Source organism: Perognathus longimembris, chromosome 19 (genome assembly GCF_023159225.1).
Source record: "Perognathus longimembris pacificus isolate PPM17 chromosome 19, ASM2315922v1, whole genome shotgun sequence".
In the NCBI taxonomy this organism is placed as follows: Eukaryota; Metazoa; Chordata; class Mammalia; order Rodentia; family Heteromyidae; genus Perognathus; species Perognathus longimembris.
Window position 1 is genome coordinate 18,651,909 of NC_063179.1, and position 24,303 is coordinate 18,676,211.

The window sequence follows — 24,303 nt, forward strand, 5'->3', positions numbered from 1 at the left end:
GCATGAGAGAGTGACAAACATTTGTTCTTCTCATCTTGTCTGTGAGGGGATTGGCAGTGCCAGAGAATTGGAAGAACAAAGGTCCGTACTTCCTTTCTATTCATTTGACTTTGAAGAATTTTCCAAGAAATTATTCTCAAGTCAGAGTGGTCTTTTTTTTTTTTTTTTTTTTTTTTTTTTGCCAGTCCTGGGGCTTGGACTCAAGGCCTGAGCACTGTCCCTGGCTTCCTTTTGCTCAAGGCTAGCACTCTGCCACTTGAGTCACAGCGCCACTTCTGGCCGTTTTCCATATATGTGGTGCTGGGGAATTGAACCCAGGGCCTCATGTATACGGGGCAAGCACTCTTGCCACTAGGCCATTTCCCCAGCCCCAAGAGAGCGGTCTTTTTGTGTAACTGGTCTCAAGTGCTTTGGATTGGAGCGGATATATGTACCTTCTTAATCTTGCATTGACCCAAGTCTTTGAGACAGCCAGCTGTAGAGTATTGAAGGGATTAAAAGAGAGATGGAAGCCAGCTGCTGGCGGCTCAAGCCTGTAATCCTAGCTACTCAGGAGGCTGAGATCTGAGACTCATGGTTCAAGGCCAGCCCAGGCAGGAAGGGCCATGAGACTCTTATCTCTAATTAACCACCTAAAAACCAGAAGCGGAGCTGTGACTCAACAAAGCCGAGGGACAGAGTGCAGGCCCGGTGTTCAAGCCCCACGACCAAAAAAAATGAAGATAGATTAAGGGATGTAGTCAGCTCTGTCATCTTGCCCTCATTAAAAAGGGGGTAAAGAACACTTGTCTTTTCAAAGATGAATATTCCTAACTTACCTCCTAAACTTAAACAGCACCTATCTCAGGGCAATGGGGAGGATCTACTCAAAAGATTATTTGTTCCCTGGATAAGAGTGGCTGTGTCTCCTGATTCTCTTGAGGTAGTCTAGAGAAAATCTGGTCTCTTGTTTTCATCTTTAAGGGGGACAGGAGCATAAATGGATGGTGGAGGTTATTGGATAATACGTCATCACGTAGAGTTGCCTTTTCTGGCACCTTTCCCAGGAGCTGATTCCAGCTGCTGGGAATGCTTCTGGACACCTCACCTTCCTGTTAGGAGCAGCAAGGATGGCAGTCCCGGGCCTCCTACAAAGGATGTTTTGTGGTGAGAGGGACACAGTGTGTTTAGCCTTGTTATAATCCAAAGCTGTACCTGAAAAAAGTAAAGTGAAACCTCAATGAAGCAGCCTCAGGGCTAAAACATGTCACAATCAGCAGGCTGTGGCAGTCTATGGTGGAGGGTGGCTTTCTTCCAGATTTCGGGAAGTTTGGATGTTTGGAGAAACTGTTATTTTCTTGGCCTTTGCGTGTGGATGCTGTGTGTCTGGGAACACGAGAAGCAGCACTGGGCCCTCACAGTGGGCACAGAACATTTCTTCATGGATTTTAGTGTCTGACAGAAATGGGCTGACAACCTGTCCTTGGTGCAAAGTAAATCTGTAGGAAGAGAAAAAGAGACATAAAACCCCAAAGGTACTTTTTTTGTAGTTGAATGAGTCAAGCTTACATTAATCTAAGATTATATAAATCTATAATGAATTAAGCTATAGCACTCCAAAACAATGCTAATCAACAAGCAATTGCTATGTATTAGACACTGCAAAATATTTGTGTTAAGCTGACCCATCAGTCACAATTCTTCACTCCTGTGTGCTCATGTTAGGCGTTCCCCTTCTGCATAGCTGCATGGTGGGTGAGAATATTGCCTCACTCCTTGGTTTTGGGTTCATGTCTATGGCCTGCTTTGTTTTGGGTTTTTTTTTTTTTTTTTTGCCAGTCCTGGGCCTTGGACTCAGGGCCTGAGCACTGTCCCTGGCTTCTTTTTGCTCAAGGCTAGCACTCTGCCACTTGAGCCACAGCGCCACTTCTGGCTGTTTTCTATATATGTGGTGCTGGGGAATCGAACCCAGGGCTTCATGTATACAAGGTAAGCACTCTTGCCACTAGGCCGTATCCCCAGCCCCTTTATGGCCTGCTTTGGACAGAAGGCTCTTAGTAGATATGATCGCCACAGTGCAAAAGTGGAAAGTGCTTGAGGATGTACTAAGGTGATGATCTGCCATCACCATAAAAAATCTAGTTTATGAAACCATTGGATGAAGGGGAAGGAAACAGGTGGAGCAGACCTAGACCCAACAGATTGCAGCTAAGGCCAACTGAATCTATCCTAGATCAGCTGACTTAAGTATTAGCTGACCTATGCATTTTGAGTAAAAAATACAAGACTACAGTTAACAACTCCCAAGCTGTAGGGGTGCTTTGCTAGATTGTTTTGGCAATAGATGGATGCAGCATGTTCCATGTTTCCCTTCACTTAGTCTTCATAGATTTATTAGCAGGTTAATACTCTTCCCCCATTTGACAAACAAGAAAGTGTGACTTAGAGTAGCTAACACATTCTCTGATGTTATCTAGCTGGTGAGTGGCACGACCAGTTCTGAACTTAGGCAGACTCTACTCTGGGTCTAATGCTTTTACTGATCACTCTTTTCAGAGTGCCAAGCAATTGACCAGACAACTAATCCAAGCATTTCTCAGTACCATGTGAAGGATACAGATACATATATTATGGTGTCAACTGTCTAGACTATACCATGTAGATGACTGCATGAGGTAGGAACGAGCAATTCCCATCATCAAAATACAACTCAATTACTTGAATTATAATTCTGGTCTCTCTCTAGCTCTGGGCAAAAATACCCCTTAGTTTTAATGGTCTTCTTTTTAGCATGGGTGAATCATGGAGTTAGCATAGATTGCTCCGAGACCATTAAGTCATGCTTTCCATAAATGCTGCTACAAATGCACTGGCCCATGTAGTATTGGCCTACAGGGGGTTCAGTAGGTTCAAATCACAGATTTTCCTCCTTTCAGAATGTGAGCAAACTTTGAGTGCCTCTCAGATATGGTTTGCTTTCCTGTTTCTTTACAGAGAAAGTATTTTAATAGTCCCAGATAAACCATTTTCACAAAAATATTGGCGACTGTCCTTTGTAAACAGAAATCATGAAGGTAGAAATTGACCCCAAACCTGTGATTTTTTTTTTGCCTCTCTGCTCTTTTCACCTTCAGATTGGGAAGACAAATAATGCTTTTATATCTCCTCAGAAGTCATTTTTTCCTTGACTGTCATTTTGGCTTTTTTTTTTTGTGAAGAAATAAATGTCATCTGTCAGATTCCCATTTTGTGTGTTTGAGGTGGATTTAGGAATTGGTATGAGCAATAAGACTGGAATGCCAAACCTATGTGGTTCTCTTTAGGATTCTTCTTTAAGACCTTCATTTTAAACATCAATTTTTGTAAAATTCTGCAGGAAGCTTTCTCTTACATGCTGCTTCAATAACAGCACATATTTTGGTCATCATTCCTACTGAGAAATGTCCCTTTGAGCTTTGAGGCTTGGAAAAATGATACTAAGCAAAGTAAGCCAGACCAAAAGAAACGTAGGTTGCATGGTTGCCTCATTTGTTGTAACTAAAAAGTGCCTCTAAATCTACAAGTAAACACACTGGATGGTAGAAGACAACAACATACACTTGGACATGACAAATTATACAGGATTCTAGACATTCACACAGTAAGACCAAAGGAGCATATTCTTAGGAGAGGATTACAAAGCCTCAATAACTATGTGCATATGATCATATAAAATGATGTTTATTGAAAAGAACTCCAAGAAATGGAAACAAAAGGTATTTTTTTCCTTTGTGTCAGGAGGGAAAACTTATGGGAAAATGAGGAAGAGGTGACACTGTTCAAAAAGAAATGTACTCATTACCTGACTTATGTAACTATAACCCCTTTGACTATCAACTTTGCCATGAAAATAAATGAAAAAAAAAAGGCTAGGCACTTGTGGGTCACACCTATAATCCTAGTTACTCAGGAGGCTGATATCTGAGGATCACAGTTCAAAGCCAGTCCTGGAAGAAAAGTCCAGGAGACTCTTATCTCCAATAAACTACTTAGGAAATGCCAGAAGGGGCACTGTAGCTCAAGTGGTAAAGAGCTGGCCTTGAGCACAAAGAGACTCAAGGACAGCACCCAGGACCTGAGTTCAAGCCCTAGAAATGTCAAATAATAATAATAATAATAATAAAATAAAGAAAATTGATAGACTTAAATATTCCTTTGTATCAACATGAATCAAAGTTCTATACCTCCTATTTTTCTTGTCACCCCACTTTCTATTCCTAAATAAACAAACAAGAAAAAAAAAAGGAATCAGAAATGGTGTGTGTGGAGGAGTTTTACTCTGCTTTTGCTTTTTTCACTCAGATACTTGCAAAGGGTTCTATAACCCCATAAAATCTACTATGGAAGTAGCAGTTATGATTTAGACTTTGGGTTATTAAATTTTTGGCTGGTACCTAAAAGAAGTAAAATGATCTTTAGGAAAGCAGTATGTCTTGAAGTCATACCCATCTTACACAGTGGAAATGGGGATATTTCTTGTGATGGCTGGTTGACAACTATTTTAGCATTCGCTGATTTATTTTCAAAGCATTTTTGAGGGTACAGAGTCAGAGTAGATAGCTGGTTCCTCAAGTCAAAGAATTTCTTGCAACTGCTCTTTCATCTCACTCTGGTCTGAGTAAGAATGGCTTTGCCTTGAAGGGAAGTCTGTAATTAATTTTGTTGCCCTGATAATTGTCAGGAATGCAATTTTTTTGTTATTTATATCAATAACCTGCCAAATGTTAGTTACTTATTCAGAGATTTCAAGATGAAAACTTCTTTGCCTTTATACAGTATTGATAACTGGAGTTATTTGTCCCGCAATAGGACAGTTATTAAAGTCAATCTACATATAATTTAAAGTAACAACTCATAACACCGAGGCATGATCAATTAAAACCAGCTTGCTGCTTTTGTTATATAAAAAATGTAGCGTAGTAGGCATTCAATCGTCTCAACTTTTTATACACTTGCTACTGTAGAAGGTGATAAGATGAAATGAAAGCGCCAGGTGTCAGATTGGCTCCTTGGTCTACAAGTGCTTTTCATATTTTAGCGAGCACCTGAATGACTCAGAGATTGTGTTTAAATGAGATCCTAATGCAGTAGGGCTAGAGTAAGGTCTGAGATCTGGCATACTCCTCGTTCACGCCAATTTATCTGGTCTAGGGACACTTTGAGTAGGAGTTTGGAAGACTAAACACTAACAGCACTTCTGAGAGTGAGCCCATGGTGGTTTACAGCATTTAAGAAAAAGACAATGAAAGCAACCCTAAAGTGCAAAGGATGGTCAGAAAGTAGCTACACATGATAATCCCATTGAAAGTATTTCCATACCCCTGTACATTTCAATCAAGATTTCCAGGACAGATCTATTTCCTGGCCTCATGACTTATATAGCAAACCAACCACAGGGCACTCCTCTGATTCCTAGGGCTCTCAGCAGACAAGTCCTAGCCACAACTCCTGACCTTCTCCTATTCCCCAAACAATCCTTCGGTCTTCCTCTGTATCATCTCAGCTGCTCAAGTCAGAAATAGAGGCTGAGCTTTCCTCTCCTTTCTACTGTTGCAGAGTCTTGATTTTTAGGTAGCTGCTGAATCTACTTATTCTTTATCTGCCTAGTTCATATCATATAGTGTACATCTTTCCACAGGGTATAATTGTAGTTTCCTAACTGGTCTTCCTTCTCTACCTTCTGCACTGTGGCCAGAATGACTTTCTAATCTTTACTCTCTTAATTGGAAAGCTTCATTGTCTCCTTTCCACCCTAAGGACAGTAGTCTAAGTCTATCAGCATATTTCCCATGGCTTTGTCCTCTAATTCCATCTTGCTTCTTTTGCCATGTCATTTGTACTTGTCCTTGTATTTATGTGACAGGCCATCCAGTCTTCTTCCTGGCTACTCTGGAAGATAAAAATTCTGTTTCCTGGAACCTTTTGCTAGACTGTTCTACTTACTTTTGACCTCCTCTGCAGGTTTAGATTTGCTACTTTTTGCAAATACTTTCGTGGACTCTACCTTGCCTTCCTGCCTTCTCATACTGCCCGACACTAGTTTGTAGTTTTGTTTCATATTTTCTACTATTCAGTAAGTGTCCAACAATTAAATATTTTATAAATTTATGATTTGAAGAGAAACCAACCCTCGGAGAAAGCTCAGGATTAACTCCAGGGGAAGTCTCTGCTGGATGCCTTTAGTGGACAGAAGGAAGTAAGCACACATCTCACTACTTTTCATCATTAGGAATCTTTTGAAAAGGATTATTCTTGTGTGCTGTCAACGTGCTGTGTTTTCAGGAGCAGCAGGACCCTCTGTTGCTGTCTCACAAAGTAGTTACTACACTACTTCTTCCATGAAGCATTCTTTACTTTGTAACTTCTGTAAGTAAACTAGCCAAAAGCATCTCATTCTTTCTGAAAAACTGTCCTCCAGGGTTTCAATTTGATTTAAAAATGCATAGTAGATTAATAGAGCCAAAGATATCACTGGAATGTAAATTAGATGTCATGGCTGAACCACCTCATCTATGGATAAGAAAAGTGCAATAATTTACCCAAGTAAATTACCCAAGGAAGGAAGATCACAAAGATATTTATGAAATATTGCTTCTTCTTCTTTTTTTTTTTTGGTTCCTGCTACCTTCACTGCAGAAGTTGCTTTTGGAAAACTCAACTTAAAACAATAAAATTATCTTTATTTCCCATCCTACACTTAGCTGTTTCCCAAGAAAAGCTAGAACATCTCTCAGATATTTCTGGAAAACAACAGAATTATTTCTCATCTATATGGGATAAAATCAGTGTTCACATGTTCCAAGATAGGAAGAGGCTGAAATCATTCCTTAAGGAATTAGTCAAACTTTATCAAATCAGACTTGTTCCTATCAGTTACTGGCTAGCCTTAAGGTCACTAAGATTCTCTCTTCAGCAAATGTGACATAAAGCTATCCACAGGCTGAGCTATATAGGATGGCTAATTTAGGCAACTCTCCCCTGCCCCCATTAAGCAAACCCATTCACTCACCATCACTCTTAGTGCAGGCTTGTTGGTTGCATGTTTGGAATTCTGGAGGTCTGGGTTCATGATCACATAGGCACTGGTATGAGTCTTCAGTTGTATTGTCCTCTGAAGGGATACAATCCACAGTCCTCTTCTGAAATCCACCTCCACAAGAAGCATTGCACTGAAAGAGGGAGGTACACAGAGTTGGAATTCTCCAGAAATACAAAAGGTTGAAATCCTTTCCCCAGGAACACCAGCAAAACTCTTCTATCTAACTCTACCCTTGTTAAATATGGAAAATCTCAATTACTGAGAAATCTGTTAAAAGAGTCATAGAATAAAGAGGTACCAATAACTTAGAAATGTGAGAGTAAAGTTTGATATTTTAGATTGTTAGATTGAATTTAACTTAGATCAGTGTAGGACTCTTTGAAGAACATGTTTCCCTTTTTCTCGTGTGAGAATGGTCTGGCCTTCCTTCCTTCCTTCCTTCCTGCCTTCCTTCCTTCCTTCCTTCCTTCCTTCCTTCCTTCCTTCCTTCCTTCCTTCCTTCCTTCCTTCCTTCCTTCCTTCCTTCCTTCCTTCCTCTTCCTTCCTCCCTCCCTCCCTCCCTCCCTCCCTTCCTTTCTTTCTTCCTTCCTCTCTCTCTCTCTCTCTTGCTCTCTCTTTCTTTCTTTCTTTTTTTTTGCCAGTCCTAGAGCTTGAACTCAGGGCCTGAGCACTGTCCCTGGCTTCTTTTTGCTCAAGGCTAGCACTCTGCCACTTAAGCTACAGCGCCACTTCTGGCCATTTTCTACATATGTGGTGCTGAGGAATGGAACCCAGGGCTTCAGGTATTCGAGGCAAGCACTCTTGCCACTAGGCCATATTCCCAGCCCCAATGGCCTGTTTTCTTATGAATGGTTACAATATTGGATACTGCCCGTACTTCCATTCATGATGGATCCAGGACAGGCCTCTGACTCTAGGTGTTCAACTGGGCACTTCTTTGAGAGTCTAGAATTCAGACACAGCAAGGGATTCCATCTGAAGGTGAATCATGCAAACTTAGATAGAGTTGGTGGTTATATTTTCTGCCAAGTAGGAGAAGGAGAGAAAACCAGACTACAGAAGATATGAGTGGAATGAAGCAAGAGCTTAGAGAGGAATGGGAATGAGATGGTTAGCACCCTTGATTGTAGCTAAAATATCCAACCTGGCACTCATCTTCACACCGTGAATAGAGGAATGAAGTTCAGTATATGGAGACTGAAAGGAAAACAAGAAAATTGCATTATCGTTATCTGGGCTCTGGTGCTTTTCAGTTTCCCTAGGCTGGTTTTGATTCGGGGATCAGAAGTGAGTAAAAGGAATAAAGTTATGAGAATGCTATGAAAGGACAGCTTACCATCTACCATCTATATTCCAATCCCACTCTGGGAAACCAACACTGCATTTTTTTCTATAAATTTGATGGTTCCCTATAGATAGGGAATCACATAGTATTTGGCTGATATTTCCATTAGCATAATGACTTTGAGCTTCATCCATATTGTAGCATGTGTCTCAATTTTCTTTTTGAGATGGTATAATTTCCTGTTAATGCCTCTTTTACCATGATTTTATCCATTCACTCACTAATGAATGGTAAAAATAGACACAACTCCTCTGCTATGTCCTCCATTTAGCTACTGTGACCCCCATATGTCCTTAGGATTTACATTTTACATATGTTTTATGACTTTATAGCCTTGTCTTTCTTACATGATGAAAACATGCCAGAGTACAGAAATAAGTTCCTTTCTTTCATGCTCCACAGTAATCAGCATAATAATATTCTCTGATTTATTGGCAGTTCCATTGCTGCATGGAAAATTCTAGAAAAATTACTAAACTGCAAAATAATTTCATTTTCCACTTGAAGTATTGGAGACTCACCTTACTAGGTAAGAGAATTCTGACTCTGTGATACCACCAAACAATTCAGAATGTTGCTACCAAAACCCTTTTTGTTTATAGAGAAATGCAAAGTATGGTATTTCTATTGTATTCTATTTTTACCATGTTCGGCATGAAACCTCATGTTTGGATTATGAAGGCAGAACTTTCTATAATTACATTTGAGGATAGTTATATTCAGCAATTTTACATTAAATTCTTCATACATATAGTCAAGAAACTACTCAACTGATCCCAAATCAACAGAAGTCTGCAACAGAAGACAGAAGGAAGTGATAGAGAATAATCAAAACTGAATATGACTGGTATTTAGGGGTTTTGAGATTTATTACTTGCTGTTTATTGTTCTGAGTCACTCATTCCCACTCTCTCTTTCTCCCTCTATAAAATAAGATTGTTAAGTAAAGATTAAATGACATCTTTTCCAGATTTCTGCTTCTAAGGGACTGGTGACACACTCATATATATATATATATATATAATATATATATATATATATATTATATATATATATATATATGAATTTGTAATCTTCGTGTTTCAGGCTCCTAAGAGTTCATATTGCAGGCATACACAACAGTGCCAGATATGTGAGGTTTTATCAAATGACTAGTGATCATAGGCTCTTTCTTTATAGTATAGAATGAGGTAACTGAGGGATATATATATATTTCCTCAAGGTCCCTTTTTATTTGTTTATATAGATGATATATGTCATATAAGTATAATATACTATGACATCTCTATATCAATCAATAATATCCACTTACATCTTAAAGCTCATATGATAATTATATATCCATCAATCTATCCATTTACTCCTTTTTTATTTTATTTTATTTTTGCCAGTCATGGGGCTTGGACTCAGGGCCTGAGCACTGTTTGTGGCTTCTTTTTGCTCAAGGCTAGCACTCTACCACTTGAACCACAGCGCCACTTCCAGCTTTTTCTGTGTATGTGATGCTGAGGAATTGGACCCAGGCTTCATGCATGTTAGGCAAGCACTCTACCTCTAAGCCACATTCCCAGCCCCTATCCTTCTTTGAAACCAATAAAAGCAGGAATTCTTTGCAGAACTGATAAGGCAAGCAGGACTATTCAGGGAACTAAATATGATTGTGAACTAGCTAGGACTACTGACTTATGGAATTGCTGTCACCCTAAACCGAACTCTACAATGGCTAAATTTAGTCTTTGATGTTTTGTCTGTAAAGACAACAAGGAAATAGAGTTGGGAGGGATAAGGGAGAATGATGAAAGAAGTGACATTGATCAAGATGCATTGTGCTTTACAAATTGAGGTGTTGAGTGATAACCCCTTCATAGAACTACTTAAAGATAATAAAATAAAAATAAACTCTACAAGGGTTCTCTCCAGCTTAATCTGGTTTATTTGGAAACACTGATGGCCACAAAACGGTTGCTCTGGGAGAAGCTGAAAAAGAAGTATCTTAAGACCACTCAATCACAGATCAAATGAAGACATGTAAAGAAAAGAAACCATTTGATGTTTTATAAATGAATGCCAACATGTTCACTGAATGATTTTCCTTTCGCTTATCATTAATACATGGCAGATCATGTTTTATGCACACAGAAAATATCCTGATTTCAATCTTGTAACAATCCTGTTAAAATTAGTTTTATTTTGTGGTTCCTAATCCTTTGAATTTTTTTTAAGGTCTCTTTCTAATCTTTAATGTTCCTTTTCCTTAGCTTCTTGTTCTTACATAATGAATGTAGTGACTTTTTTTCTCTGAAGATACTAATTATAATTTCTTGGGAGGAATTTATTTATTTACTACATGATCTCCGTTTCCTTAAGGCCCCTTTATAATTGATTTTATTTATGTTTTGAAAGCCATTTTCATTTTTTGTTTGTTTTTTTGAGACAAAGTCTTGCTAGGGTAGCTCCAGCTCATCTTGAACTCACTATGTAACCCACACTACTTTTGAATTTGTGACCTTCCTGGTTCAGCTCCTAATAACCCATATTTCAGAGGGGCACAACAATGCCAGGTATGTGAGGTTGTATTGAATGTCTGGTGATCTGGGCTCTTTATAGTGTAGGATGAGGTACCTGAGATTTTATTGGTGGCATTGTCGATGGCAGTTACTGGAACCATTGCCCTAACTTCCGAAAGAGGTTTTAAACTTAATTATCCAAGAGATGAGCCTTTATTCCATCAACTTTGCTTGATTTTTAGGGTTTCTTTGGATTAATCTCTTCATCGATTAAACATGCTGGCTGTTATTGGAATACATCAGAAAATCCAAAGAGCCACTGGTTCTCTAAAATGTTCTATCAAAACCCTTACCTTTGGGCTGGGAATGTGGCTTAATGGTAGAGTACTTGCCTAGCATGCATGAAGCCCTGGGTTCGATTCCTTAGCACCACATAAACAGAAAAAGCTGGAAGTGGCGTTGTGTCTCAAGTGGTACAGTGCTAGCCTTGAGCAAAAAGAAGCCAAGGGACAGTGCTCAGGCCCTGAGTTCAAGCCAAACAAAAACCCTATCCTCACTCCTGTCCCCAGGAGTATGAAGGAAATCTGACTACTCTGGGGCATCTCTGAGAGAGGAAATGGTTAGCCGCTAGCTTTCTCTCAGATGGAAAAATTTGACCACCTGTTTCTGCATTTCAAAGTCTTAATTGCTGACACCCCCCCCCCCCCGCTCTTGTTTTCTGCTCTCATCTTTGTCTTTGCTTTTCAGTTTTGTTGTTTCTATGTAGGGAGTTTGGGAATAGAGGAAAAAGTGAATGTGTGTGTGTATCCCCAGCTTGATTTCCAAGGCTGGTCTGTTTGGTGTTAGCCACATTCTATTTGCATATTCTGTGATGTACACCATTATTAATATTTGATGTATGACTGCAACACGTGCCTGCCCCCTGTGTTAGAGACGCTACTTCCAGCTTCCTTAAAGAATCAAAACTAAGTCTTCATTTGTAGATGTTAATCTTCCATGAGATTTTCTTCTTTCATGAAGGGCTCAGACCCTGGCTTCTTTATGCTCAATGCTAGCACTCTACCACTTGAGCCCCAGCACCACTTCTGGCTTTTTCTATATATGTGGTGCTGAGGAATCGAACCCAGGGCTTCATGTACACGAGGTGAGCACTTTACCACTAGGCCATATTCCCAGCCCCAACTTGGGGCATGTTATTTTTGCTTTTTTCTGGTCCTCAGATCCTCAGATCTGGTTAGAATTACAGGGGGGTGAGGCTCTGGCTCCCAGCTACTTGCAGCATTTTTATAATTCAAATTTTCTTGTCTAGTGTTCACATTTGACTTTATTACTGATGAAATACATAATTGTTAGATGGGACTCAAAAGTATTTTATGAAGAGTCCAGGCAGCTGAGGCCAAGGTCTGCTTGGAGTGAACAGGGCTTCCCTCTGCTAAGGCCTAGATGTGAAGAAGGCCATTGCTTCCTTGTATCTGTGAGCTGCTTTCAGGTTTAATAACTATGTTTTGAAGCTGATACATAGACTACAACACTCAAACTTTGTTGGAGATGGTGAATATTAATTAGATGACTATTTTATGATAGATGTAACAAAGGGGTTGTGGTCAAACAAGTGATGGTCAATTAATCTGATGAAGTTGGATGAGTGAAGGGTCCAAACTTAGGCCTAGTTCATGCTACCTGTGATGGGGGAGAACTTGAAGTATGGATGACTGAAAAACTAAAGAGTTAAGGTAGATTCAGAAAGTTGTGGTAATCTCACCTACTGGGAAGTTTCTGATACTGGGACAGTCTTGTATTAGAGGTCTGTGAGTTAGCACATGACCTTCAGCATGTATGGCCAAACTAGTTAAAAATATTGGCACAAGATTGACCCTGAGAATTCTTTGTATCCAAGTAATTTTGAATTCAGTGGCTCTAATTTCTTGCTGAGGGAACATACCCTGTACCAGTTAGGAATAAAATGTGTCCCTGAATAGAAGCCCTGAGGAAATAAGACTTCAGTGTCTAATGCAATCTTGTTTCTTTGCTTATATGAAGCTAGGTAAATATTGTGTTAGATTCATGTCTATTGTGCCTTGTGTCCATCTGCCAGTTACAAACAGTGTTCAAGCTGATCATGGCTCTGCAGGTTCAGCTGCCCAGCTATAGAAAATGAAAGCCAATAATAGCACAGAAACCTAACAACATCTGGGGTATTGTGTTGGACATAGTACTTCACTAGTCCATGTCATAGTTATTGCAGGGGATGGCTTTATCTTTAAGACCTGGAATGGCTGGCTGCTAGCTGGTAGCCCCACTTCCTTCCGGGTCCGAAACCGGAAGAGATGCCAAACCAGCCCTGCCTCTCGTCTAAGAGCACAGGTGCCACCATGGTGCCAGCTGATCCAGGAGGCCGAGCCAAGAGGCCAGGCCTCTGCGGGAAGTTCCATGACATCACCGTGATGGACAGTTCATTAGCCAATCGTTAATACCCAGTTAGTCCCTCCTCTTCCTGACACCATTACTGTTATATAAACCCCTCCCCTGATTAAAAAACTTTGGAAGAAGCTCTTGAAGCATCCCCGAAGGGGCCCACGTGTCTCATGCCTTTGTTCTTAGTGAGTCAAAGGGGAGGAAGGGCATCTTTGGGTTCACACTCGGGTTCTAGGCTTTCACGTGACCCTCATTCAGGCCTTGCTACCTGCTGGTCAGGCAGCTCGTGCGTGAGAATGAAAGGGGTCACATGGGAGGCGGACAGACAGACCGCCACAAGTTATAACCATAAAAAATGACTAATAGGAATGTGAAACAGGTGGAATATGTGTGTGTGGTGTGTGTGTGTGTGTGTGTCAGTAGGAGTGGGGAGGGTGAACAGAGAGGATGAAAGAAAGTGAATATAGTTGAAATATTTAATTTTTTATTAAGACAAACTCTTATTGAATAGTAAAAGATATGTTGTATAAGTTAAAGTGAAACCAGCATAAAATATTAAAAACCTATTTTATGTATAATATAATGCTGTCAAAGGGAATACTAAGTGATCAATAAATTTTTTTACCAAATCAAAAGAATGTTTAGAAGATAACAGTGATGCATTCTTTTTTTTTTGGTCAGTTGTGGGGCTTGAACTCTGGGCCTGGGTGCTGTCCTTGAGCTCTTCAGTTCAAGGCTAGTAGTGCTTTACCACTTGAGCTACAGCACCACTTCCAGTTTTCTGGTGGTTCACTGGAGATGTGTCTCATAGGCTTTCCTGCCTAGACTGTCTTGAACCTCCTGAGTAGTTGGGATTACAGGCATGAGCCACCAGTACCTGGCTGATGGATTCTTTAGAGTCAACTCTTCTCTTAATCCTAAACTTTAATTTTAGCCTAAATGGTGAATGGGAGGGCACTGATCAAGATGCATTGTATTCGCAAACTGACATGTTGAATTGAAACCCCTTTGCATAACTACTTAATAAAAAATAAATTAAAAAATTATGGCCTGTTCTATAATTTCTTCAGTACCTAGGAGTTGAATGATGTCTGATAAGTTTATGATTGTTCCATTGACACTTCCAGCATTACAAATCCTGGACATGTTTACATTTTCTGTTGTTAATCTTGTTTCTTTACTGAAGGTTCTATCAAATGTTTGAATTACTCCTATCAGTATATTAAATCCTGTAAAATGTTTGACTTTTGAACAAATGTTTCCATTAAACTTCCTAGAATAACTGAGTGATTTTATGAGCACCATACAAGCTCAAGAATTTTCTACACCTGTATGAAAATAGAACTGTGAAACATGTTGAAGTTGTTTTAAAAGGCAGGGGAAGTAGAATGAGGGAGAATGATAAGTGGGTGAGTTTGATTAGGGTACATTGCATGCATGTACGAAAGCATGTCAGCGCATCCCCCATTCTATTAATATATACTAATAAAAGTATTTTTAAAATTCCTATATATACTAAAAACAACAAAAACAAAAATGACATTATACACATGCATTCACATCACCTGACACCTTTCATTACTTTGTTTATAACAACAAAAATATATGTTCTTATATCCATGGAGCACATTGACATGTAATCAGGTACTTAAAAGGAAAATCTTATGTAAGAAAATCCTCGAAGCTTTTGCTCAAAATAAACATACTCATACAGGAACAGAATATTTGATAAAAAAAAATTCATTGCTAAGGAGAAGTGTATAAAATTCTGTGGCACCTGTTTCCTAGCTCCTGATCATATTATTTGTGACAGCTAATATGGCGCCCAACTTTGTAGAAGCACAACCACAGTGGGCCTCGCACCCTGTGACTCTGGGATTTCTTGTTACCAGTTATACCTGAGACATGGTGCAACCTGTTCAGTGCCCATGTATACGGACACGGGATATGTCTACAAATATAGACATTCCAAAAGGACATGCATAGTGTTCCTCCAAGGAGAGACTCTACACAAAAGGTGCTCAGGAGCCTGTGGATGACTGGTGTCTCTTCTCACCCATAGATAACTGCTACTAGAGGCATAGTTCATACAGCTTGCAGAAAGCCTGCCTTTGGAAGCTAGCAATCAGTTTCCCCAATACCATGATCATTATGCTAAAATATTGCTTAGGAGTTGACTCTTCTTTTTTTTTTTTTAAGTATTTCTGCTTCCCTAGCATTATCTTTTCTAGTAAAGGGTTGAATTTCTCCTAGAAAACGCAGACACTAATTAAAAGGATGGCAGAATCGATCTAACTTTTTTTTGTTTTCAGTACCACCAACATAGTGTCTCTTATGCAGTAAACAAACTTTGATCTTCATCAAGCAGACTGGCCATCTGGCAAACTGCTGTGGACAGACGAGAGGCCTTACATTCACTAAGTGCAACTAGGCCTAGGAAAAACCCAGAGAGCCAAGGTGTAGTCCTCAAATGAACTTGCCCCTAGATTTTGGCTTCTGGAATAATTTTTGTATTTGATATTTTCTTTAATTTTTTGAAAGCATTTGATCTTTCTCTTCTGCACTTAAGCCAGTAGGCATTAACCCGCAGCAGCTATGAAGCAACTATCAGCAGGTTTGGAAGATCTGGGAGGAAAGTGTACCAATCGAAGCACATGGAAACACACTGGACATCAGTACTATGTGAACATTCAAAGTGAATGGATTACCTTTCATAACCTAAAGCCATGGATGTTACTTTCCTTTATAAAGCTTTATAAAATAAACCAAGGCATCTATAACCAACTCTTACCAAGTTCCAGTTCCCAGTGGCCCAGTGACAACAAAGGTGAAGATTGCAGGGGACAGTGGATGGTGGCCTTTTTGTCCAATCACAGAGGCTTCCTGGACAAGACACCTTCCTCTCCTGAACTCCACCTCCACAGGACCTGGAACACTAATACACAATGAGATTAGGAGAAAAGTGGGTAAAGGAGGTATATATAACTCAGCAGGGCTCAAAGCGGGGCAGGGGAACAAGGAGGAAGGGGGGACAATGGTGACTGCAGCAGCAGAAAACACCAAGTAGGCTGGGGGCAGGTGGCTCACGCCTGCAGTCCCAGCTACTCAGGTGGTTGAGATCTGAGGATTGCAGTTCAAAGCCAGACTGGGCAGGAAAGTTTGTGAGACTCTTATTTCCAGTTAACCACCAGAAAGCAGGAAGTGGTTCTGTGGCTCAAAGTGGTTGAACACTAGCCTTGAGCAAAAAGAGCTCAGGGGCACAGCCTAGGCCCCAAGTTCAAGCCCCATGACTGACAAAAACCAACCAACCAAAAAACCAAACAAATGAACAATACCAAATAGTGGCCTAGAGCCCCAGGAATCCAATGGGTGCTTGACTTCGTGGTTCCAGGGGACTCAGTTTTTTATAGCCTCTGACATAACTCTGTATCCTCTGTAGCTACCCCTTCCTGGCACATGGTAGGCAACCCTGAGGTAGTATCAGTTCATCTTTCTTCTCACTTTGCTCCTTGCTTAGTCCTCATTGGGCTAAGATCTACAGCAGAAAGGACGCAGACCTTGGAGTCTATTTAGTGTTTAAATTCATACTTCATCATTTATCTTCCGGTTTCATAACCTCAGGTAACTTTCTTAACCTCTTTTAGTATTAGTTTCTTCTTCTATAATGGAACTAATAAGACTACTATTCCATTTATTAAATCAAATATTAGCCTAAGTTAAATATTAAATTTGACATTGTATGTAAAGTATCTTCCTTTTGGATCACTCAAATATAGTATGTTATTTTGCTTCCTCATATTTCTGTCACACATGGATACTTGTGGGGTATTTTCTAGCTAGTTATGCATTTATCTATTGCAAAATGATCTCATTATACTTTGCCAAAGAATAATAGCCTTGCTTTCATGTGCCAAAAAGAAATCAAGAGCAGCAGAGTGAGAGGCCTCACAAAAGAGACATACATACTTCTTTTTTATCTGTGCACACAATGATCTGGGCATTTAATTGAGAGATGGAACTAAAATTACACTGTGTGGGAAGGACCTGACCATTAAACCCAGCCCAACTGTAGACTACTTGGATGGGCAAGTTCTCATCATTGTGTTCTTTGGTCAAACCATTCCATTGTTTTCATTCCCTCAGCAGGACCCCAATTACCCAGTATATCCACTGTGAGACCAGTCGGTGTTAAAAGGCTTCATTGTGAAAGTGGAAACCACACCACACAGATCATGTTCTCAATGAAACTCTTGAAGCTCTCAAGTGTTTAATTTGATCAGCTCCCCAGACCGAATGGAGTCACTGAATGGAGGTGAATCACTGGCAGGATGCAGGTGTGCTCGTCCCTGACTTGCACACGTACAAGGCACCACACAGTTCGGTCTACCATATTGCCTGTCAGTGTTAATTTATTCCTAGGAACCATACCTGACTCCAGGGCTCCACCTGCCACTCTTCACAGGGCTCTGGGTTGCAGCTCAAGCTCAGGGGTGGAGGAATTCCAGCCAGGAAGTGGCAGTGAAATGGCCTCAGGTTCTGGTGGTCCCTGCTGTCCACGCACTGAATCTCTCGGATCTTGAAGCCTCCACTGCAGTTTCGAGAGCACTACATGGAGACCAAAACCAAAGGGGTCATCTGAGTCCTTGTTCTCAGGCCTGCACACCTTTCCCCTCCTTCACGGAGATGAGGCTCCCCGGAGTCAGGTCACATGAACCTTGCTGTTGTTCACATGCCAGGGAAGGGGAGTCTGTCACACAAGGAACCCTCCTAGTCAGGGTGTATTTGGTGCCAGAAAATCTGTGTATGGAGTGCCAGGGTTTAAGTGGGTAGCAAACAATAAGAATTGAAGTTTTATACACACTATTGTAAGCCTGGGATGAGTCACTAAAACTCCTTGTGTCACATCTTTACACTGGGATAACGTATCACAGGCTGTTTCAGATGTTGAGGTGGGGTGGGGGAGAGCCTGCTAGCACACTCTGCCTCAGTAGTGATCATTCCCACAGGGCAGGGCATCTAGATTGATTCAGGCTAAACGGTGGCCTGGCTTCCTGAGGGGGCATTTTGGATCCTTGTGGAGGGTGCTCTTTGACAAGCTACCTCCATTTCTCCCTCATAATTTCACTGAAAATGGGAGTTCTCCATGTCTCTAGACACAACACACGTTGCCATGTTTCTTAGGAACGGTTTACATTTGGGAAATGTCCTCACCATCATCCTCCTATGCCTGTCATCACCTAATTCTATTACTGAGAACTTTCTAGCATATGCCTGCAAGAAGCCATCAAACAGGTCCTATCAATCACCCTTTCACCTCCTTTCCAGCCTCCGTGGCACAAAACATCCTGCTTCATCTCCGGAAATTGCACAACTAATCTACAGGCTGTGGATGTACTTTGGTTAAGAATGAACATTGATGAGCCTGCATTGCTTACAGTCAGGACTTTGCTTACAGCTCTAGCATCTTCCAGATAGATCTTGCCAGCTTCTGCACTGGGGTCTGTCACGTTGCTGTCCAATGGACACAGAATAGAGACTGGAGGGATAGAGGGCATCTCTTTCTTTCTACTGGGTTGTTTCTGCCATGAAGGCAGGACCCCACCAGCCCTGTTCAGCATTGTACCCAGAGCACTCAGCATATGGCCATGTCCAGAATAAGCGAATCTTAATGGATTTGTTGAAAAAAGAATTGGGTTCTGAGAGAATGTTAACTGGGAGGACTTCTAATGGGTGAAACAGAACTCTGGTTACCACACAATGAGCCATATCTTTCTTCACCTCCTCACTTTGCATTTATCTCATTGGGCCAGCAGGAAAGAGCATCTGCTGCTGTATGTGTTCCTGTGGCCCTCCTCTCCAAATGGTTCCTTATGGCTGTGGTAGGGTAGTCAAGATTATTGCCTTGTAGCTGAGGAAAGAAAACTCTTCAAGAACTTTCAGTAGATGTAGACTTCCAATACTGCTTCCCCTTCTTCTATTAACTAGGAGGCTGCACCAAATCACCTGACTTCAAATCTTGGTCTCTATAACATGGAAAGATTGCCCTGTGTGACAAAGGATAAAGAATATTCTAAAGCTCCCATTAATCAAGTGCTTAGCTTCTCAGAAGTAATCAACACTTGCCAGACAGCTCTCCCAAAATACAAATTAAAATTTTCATTTTCCTGCTTTGCAGAAACACAAAAAAGAAAATAGCACCCAATATAAAATTAGCTGAAGAAAAACAAAAAAGGAAAGAACACTACTAATATGTATACAAACCAGCCATTTGTCTGACAAAACAAATTTTTAGAAAACAGTGCACAGTCCAAACACATTGGCTTTATAGTGGGAAAAGGAATTAACAACACAATAAGACAGAAGGTAAAATGGTGTTTTATTTTCTATTTGTGTCCACAATCTATTATTCCAAAACTTTAATATTTCAAATGGTCATTCTTCTGCTAGGACATATTCCTAAGGATGGGGAAATGAGATTTCATGCTTTCTCTAGCCTATTTTTCAAAGGGCTTCAGAATCAATCAGCAAGAGGGAAGTGGCAGCCCGTGAATCACTCTTAATGCTGTTTGGCTTTTGTGGCCTGAATGCCAATTGTCACATTCATTTCCTTTTTGCCCTCAAAGGTCATTGGATTCCTGTTTTCTTAACCTAGAGCCTATGGGCCAGAATTAGGACAGCAGCCAGGCTAATAGAGACAGAAAGAAGCCGGCTCAATGCCCGTTTGAAGTCAGATAGGTTTCCAGTTATAGTATGAGTTGTTTAACCATTGTGATTTGCAAAACAAGTTGTATTTGAATGAAGAACAACCTTAGCTTATAGATCCAATGACAGAAATTTAGAAAATCCTAGCCTATTCCCCCCACCCCCCACCCCTTAGGATACTTTTGATTTATAGGCAATTCTGCTACTTTCTACATTGGATTCGTAGAGAGTATCCAGGCAGGAATAATCGAGTTAATGAACAGAGTCAGGAGGTCAGAAGCTGACATTCAGTTGTGACCTGGGTTTCTAAATGGTTTAATGACTGTGGATTCATCTCTTCATTTCTCTAATGCCTCATTTCTCCATTGGTGTTAAAGGGGGGATAAGACGATTAAATGAAACTAACATTCTTAGGCATTATGGGTGCACAGGATTGGGTAGATGGATTGGACCCAGTTGTGATTTCTCAGCACTTTCTTGCCCTCAGAGTTATGTGCCTAATACTAAATTAGCATGCTGAAAAAAATTCCCTTCTCTTTTATGCTGAAGAACTTCAGAAGACCCTCAAAATCAAATAATGTATTCCAAAAGCTCTAAGTTGAACAGCACTGAAATTTGATTGTTCATTTTCCCCTCTCATCCTACTTCCCTTCCTCCTGGTTACACCAACTATGTTTCAAGTTCTGTAACTACTGAAAGTGGTTTGCAGTTAGGGTAGTGGTGGGGTCCCATAAATAGGCAGAAGCAACAAAGATAATATAATCTACTCATCATTTCATGAAGATAGAAAGGAGGGAGTAGTCAGTTTCACCTGACTAATTCAAGAAAGGCTTGAGTAAGGAGTAGAAGCTGGGGCTGAATCTTGTGTAGATGCTGACTGATGGCAAAATAGGGTAGGGGACATTTGAAGTGGAGAGAAGAGCATGTAAGAAGAATCAGTGCTGTGAAACAGCACAGCTCATCTAGGGACAACAAGTTGGTCAGAATGTGAGCACAGACAATGGGGATAGGCCATGAGGGATGGACAGAGGTCACCATGGAGGGCATCATTATCTGGACACCAGTGGTCTGGGCGTCATATTTCCTGAGGCCCTAGGTGCACGGGGTCACTGAATTTGTTTTCCATTGCATCCATTTCATTGCGATGCCTCTCACCATTTCTTTATTCTTATGAATCCCTTAATTTAACACACCCAGCAATGTCATGAGAATATAATGATTTAAATAATGAAAAATTATATCAAGGGTAAAATAAATGCAGGGATTTTTCAGTGAATGATCCACAGCATTTCCTTGCTATTCGATGTTGCCTCCTGTGTAACATGCAATTCTATGCTTTGATTTGTATTCATTTGATTTTAATATAAATTGCTAGGAATGTGCTGTGTACGAAGTTGGGACCTGCCCAAGTCAAAGTCTATCTTCCCACTTTAGTCCTTTGGAAAACTAAGATCTATCAATGTGAACACTCAATAGACATGGTGCCAAGGACAAGAATAAGCCAGATTAGTTAGCAAATGCTGCTGCTGGTGTTAAAAGGAAAGCTTATCATTTCCTCTCATTTTTCAGCAAAGCTACAAATAATGATACAAACTATTGTTGAGTAAAATTACAAAGCTGTCTGTGTGGGAAGACAGACCATTTGAAGAAAAAAATCTTTTTGAAGGGGTTTATCAAATCAGTAGTTGGAAGAACTTTAGAAACACAAAATGCTCAGTCAGGAAATATGAAGGGCTTCAAAAACATAGTTTTTAAGCTTATCATGTTCATTTACTGTACTTCTCTTGTCATATGTGTTTGTTTCTTTCTGGAGGGGAGCAGTACTGGGATTTGAACTCAAAACTTCTCACTTACTAGGCTGGCATTCTACCATTTGAATCACAACTCCAGATTTTTTTGTCCTGTCATCATAAAAATCTCTCCTTCCCAAATCTTAGTGTTCTGAAATTGGCATGTGTCATATAATTGAAGTACACAGATATTATATAGTTAATGTGTAGTGCTTTCTTTCTTCCTGAAAAGCTGTAATAAAAGTGATGATGGCCAATTGGCTTTAGAGTTGGGATATGCATTGTGAGATTCCTGACTGAGTGACTGCGTGTAAGCAACTGAAGTACCCTAAGTCTTCGTTCCCACAGTGACAATTATAGAATCCTTTATCAGGAAAATAATGAAATCGTTTATTTAAAACATCTTTGCTAGGCAAATAATGGTACCCAGTGAGTGCTGGCATCCACGTGTAGGTCAAGTCCTTCAAAGTTCACAGACACTTTGAGTACCCCATCTGCTTAGTACTAAAGGGTAAATTCCTCTGCCAAGAACCCCACTGGTAGCACTTAACTCTATTATTACCTGTTTACCACACTGGGTTGCTAGAAGTTAGTAAATGCCTAATAGCTAGCTCTAACTTTTGCTAAGAGACCAAAGCTTCTCAAAGGCTTTGTTTGAGCAGTTGTTTTTTTTTTTTAAAAAATCATTTGCAGGTTGTTTTTTTTTTCCATACTGATGGATCTAGAAGGCTCCCCAAAGGTCCATACATTGAAGGTTTGTTTCTTAGCTTGGCACTAGTAGGCAGTGGTAGAATTTTAAAAGGAGGATCTGGGCGGGGTCTTCCAGATATGGAGCGCATGTTTGCTTTGCCACATGCTCACCACCACAAAATGTGCTGCCACAGGCCCAAAGCAATGAGACTAAATGTTTTATGGATGAAAAACTCTAAAATGACAAGCCGAAAATGAATCTTTCATTTATAAGTTGATTATCTCAGGTATTTATTACAGTGATGGAAAGCTGATTAAAACATCTTTGATCCTTACACCAACTCTGTAGAGTAATTAGAGGCCAAATTATCCACTTCATTTCTGAGGTGAGAAAACTAATGCTCCTAAGACGTGGGTGACTGTACTTGCTAATTAGTGACAGGGTAGAGTTGCCATCTCAGATACATCTGATTCCTAGCCCACCACTGCCTCTAGGATTTGATTCTGCAGAGTTACATTTTCTAATGTCTACCTCCGGGACAAATCTAGGACAACAACCTTGATTTTGTTGCAGATGTCTTCATTCATGAAAGGGAAGAAGCAAAGCACTCTAATTAACCACTCCCAAACATCAGAAAGGCCCACCTGCATGTGCAGCCTCCTTCTCCTGCCAGATAGGAGGCATTCTCATGTCAGGTGAATCAGGCTTCATTAAGGAGAAGAGTAGTAGTTCTAGCAAGGAACCAGTACACTTCAGGTGTGATTTCATGGGTTCAGGAAAGGTTGCGACATACCCTACTCTCCTAGAATTCAAGTGCTTCTGGCTTTGACTGGTGAAAATAATATAACAGAGTCAAGATAAAATTAAAATTCTTAAGTTGGGTGCCAATGGCTCACTCCTATAATCCTAGCTCTTCAGGACGCTGAGCTGAGGACTGCAATGCTGAGCCAGCCCAGGTTTCTCTCTCCCTTTCATTGTTTGCAGGTATGTTGATTATTCCTAAATGGGGATAATTGTGATCCCCCACTAACTACCAGAAAAACCAGAAGTGGAACTGTGGCTCAAAGTGATAGAGTGCTATTCTTGAGTGAAAAAGCTCAGGGACAGCACCCAGTACCTGAATTCCAGTCCTCTATCTGACAAAAATTAAAAAAAATAATTAAAATTCTCTAAATGCTTGGACAAACCTAAATGGTTGGGTAAATCTTTACATGGTTGGAAAAGGGTGTTACATTTTAACGTATCTATCCCATTTATATATTCTCTATGTCCAGTGCTACTTTCTTAGACCAGTACTGGGTCTTGAACTCAAGGCCTGCACACTGTCCCTTGGCTTTTTACTCAAAGTTGGTCCTCTACCTCTTGAGCCACAGCTTTACTTCTGGACCTTTTTAAAATGGCTAATTGGAGATAAGAATCTCATGGACTTTCAAACCAGGGGCACTACAAACCACGCTTCTCAGATCTCAGCCTGTTGAGTAGCTAGGATTACAGGTGTGATCCACTGGTGCCCAACTTCCCCATGCTGGTTGATCAGAATCACCCCTTTCATCATTTTTGCCCATCCTCTGGCCCCCCCATCATGTTATATTTCACATTTCCTTTATCACCTATTACATTGAGTATTATATCTCCATTTGCGTTTCCATTCATCCACTCCCCTCCAAAATTAGAATTCTTACTTCTGAAAAGGAATCTGACAAAAGATAAAAATGTCAACGTGGTAGAATCTGTAACTCTCTGAGGGTAAAATCAGCAATCTATTTGCCCATTGTAGAGGTTGCCTCCCAGTGAGC

General features: G+C 40.4%; 1 protein-coding gene across 1 annotated transcript in view; it reads right to left on the reverse strand.

Annotated features, from left to right (window-relative positions):
- Positions 1-994: 994 nt before the first annotated feature.
- The window catches only part of Adamts12 (ADAM metallopeptidase with thrombospondin type 1 motif 12), a 214,041-nt gene continuing 190,732 nt past the window's right edge, over positions 995-24,303 (reverse strand). Inside the window, exons 21-24 of the mRNA XM_048368464.1 lie at positions 17,753-17,929; positions 16,116-16,259; positions 7,028-7,187; positions 995-1,478 (exon numbers count right to left, since the gene is read on the reverse strand). Coding sequence (XP_048224421.1) covers positions 1,330-1,478; positions 7,028-7,187; positions 16,116-16,259; positions 17,753-17,929 — 630 coding nt within the window. The 3' untranslated portion in view covers positions 995-1,329. The remainder of the gene's footprint in view (positions 1,479-7,027; positions 7,188-16,115; positions 16,260-17,752; positions 17,930-24,303) is intronic.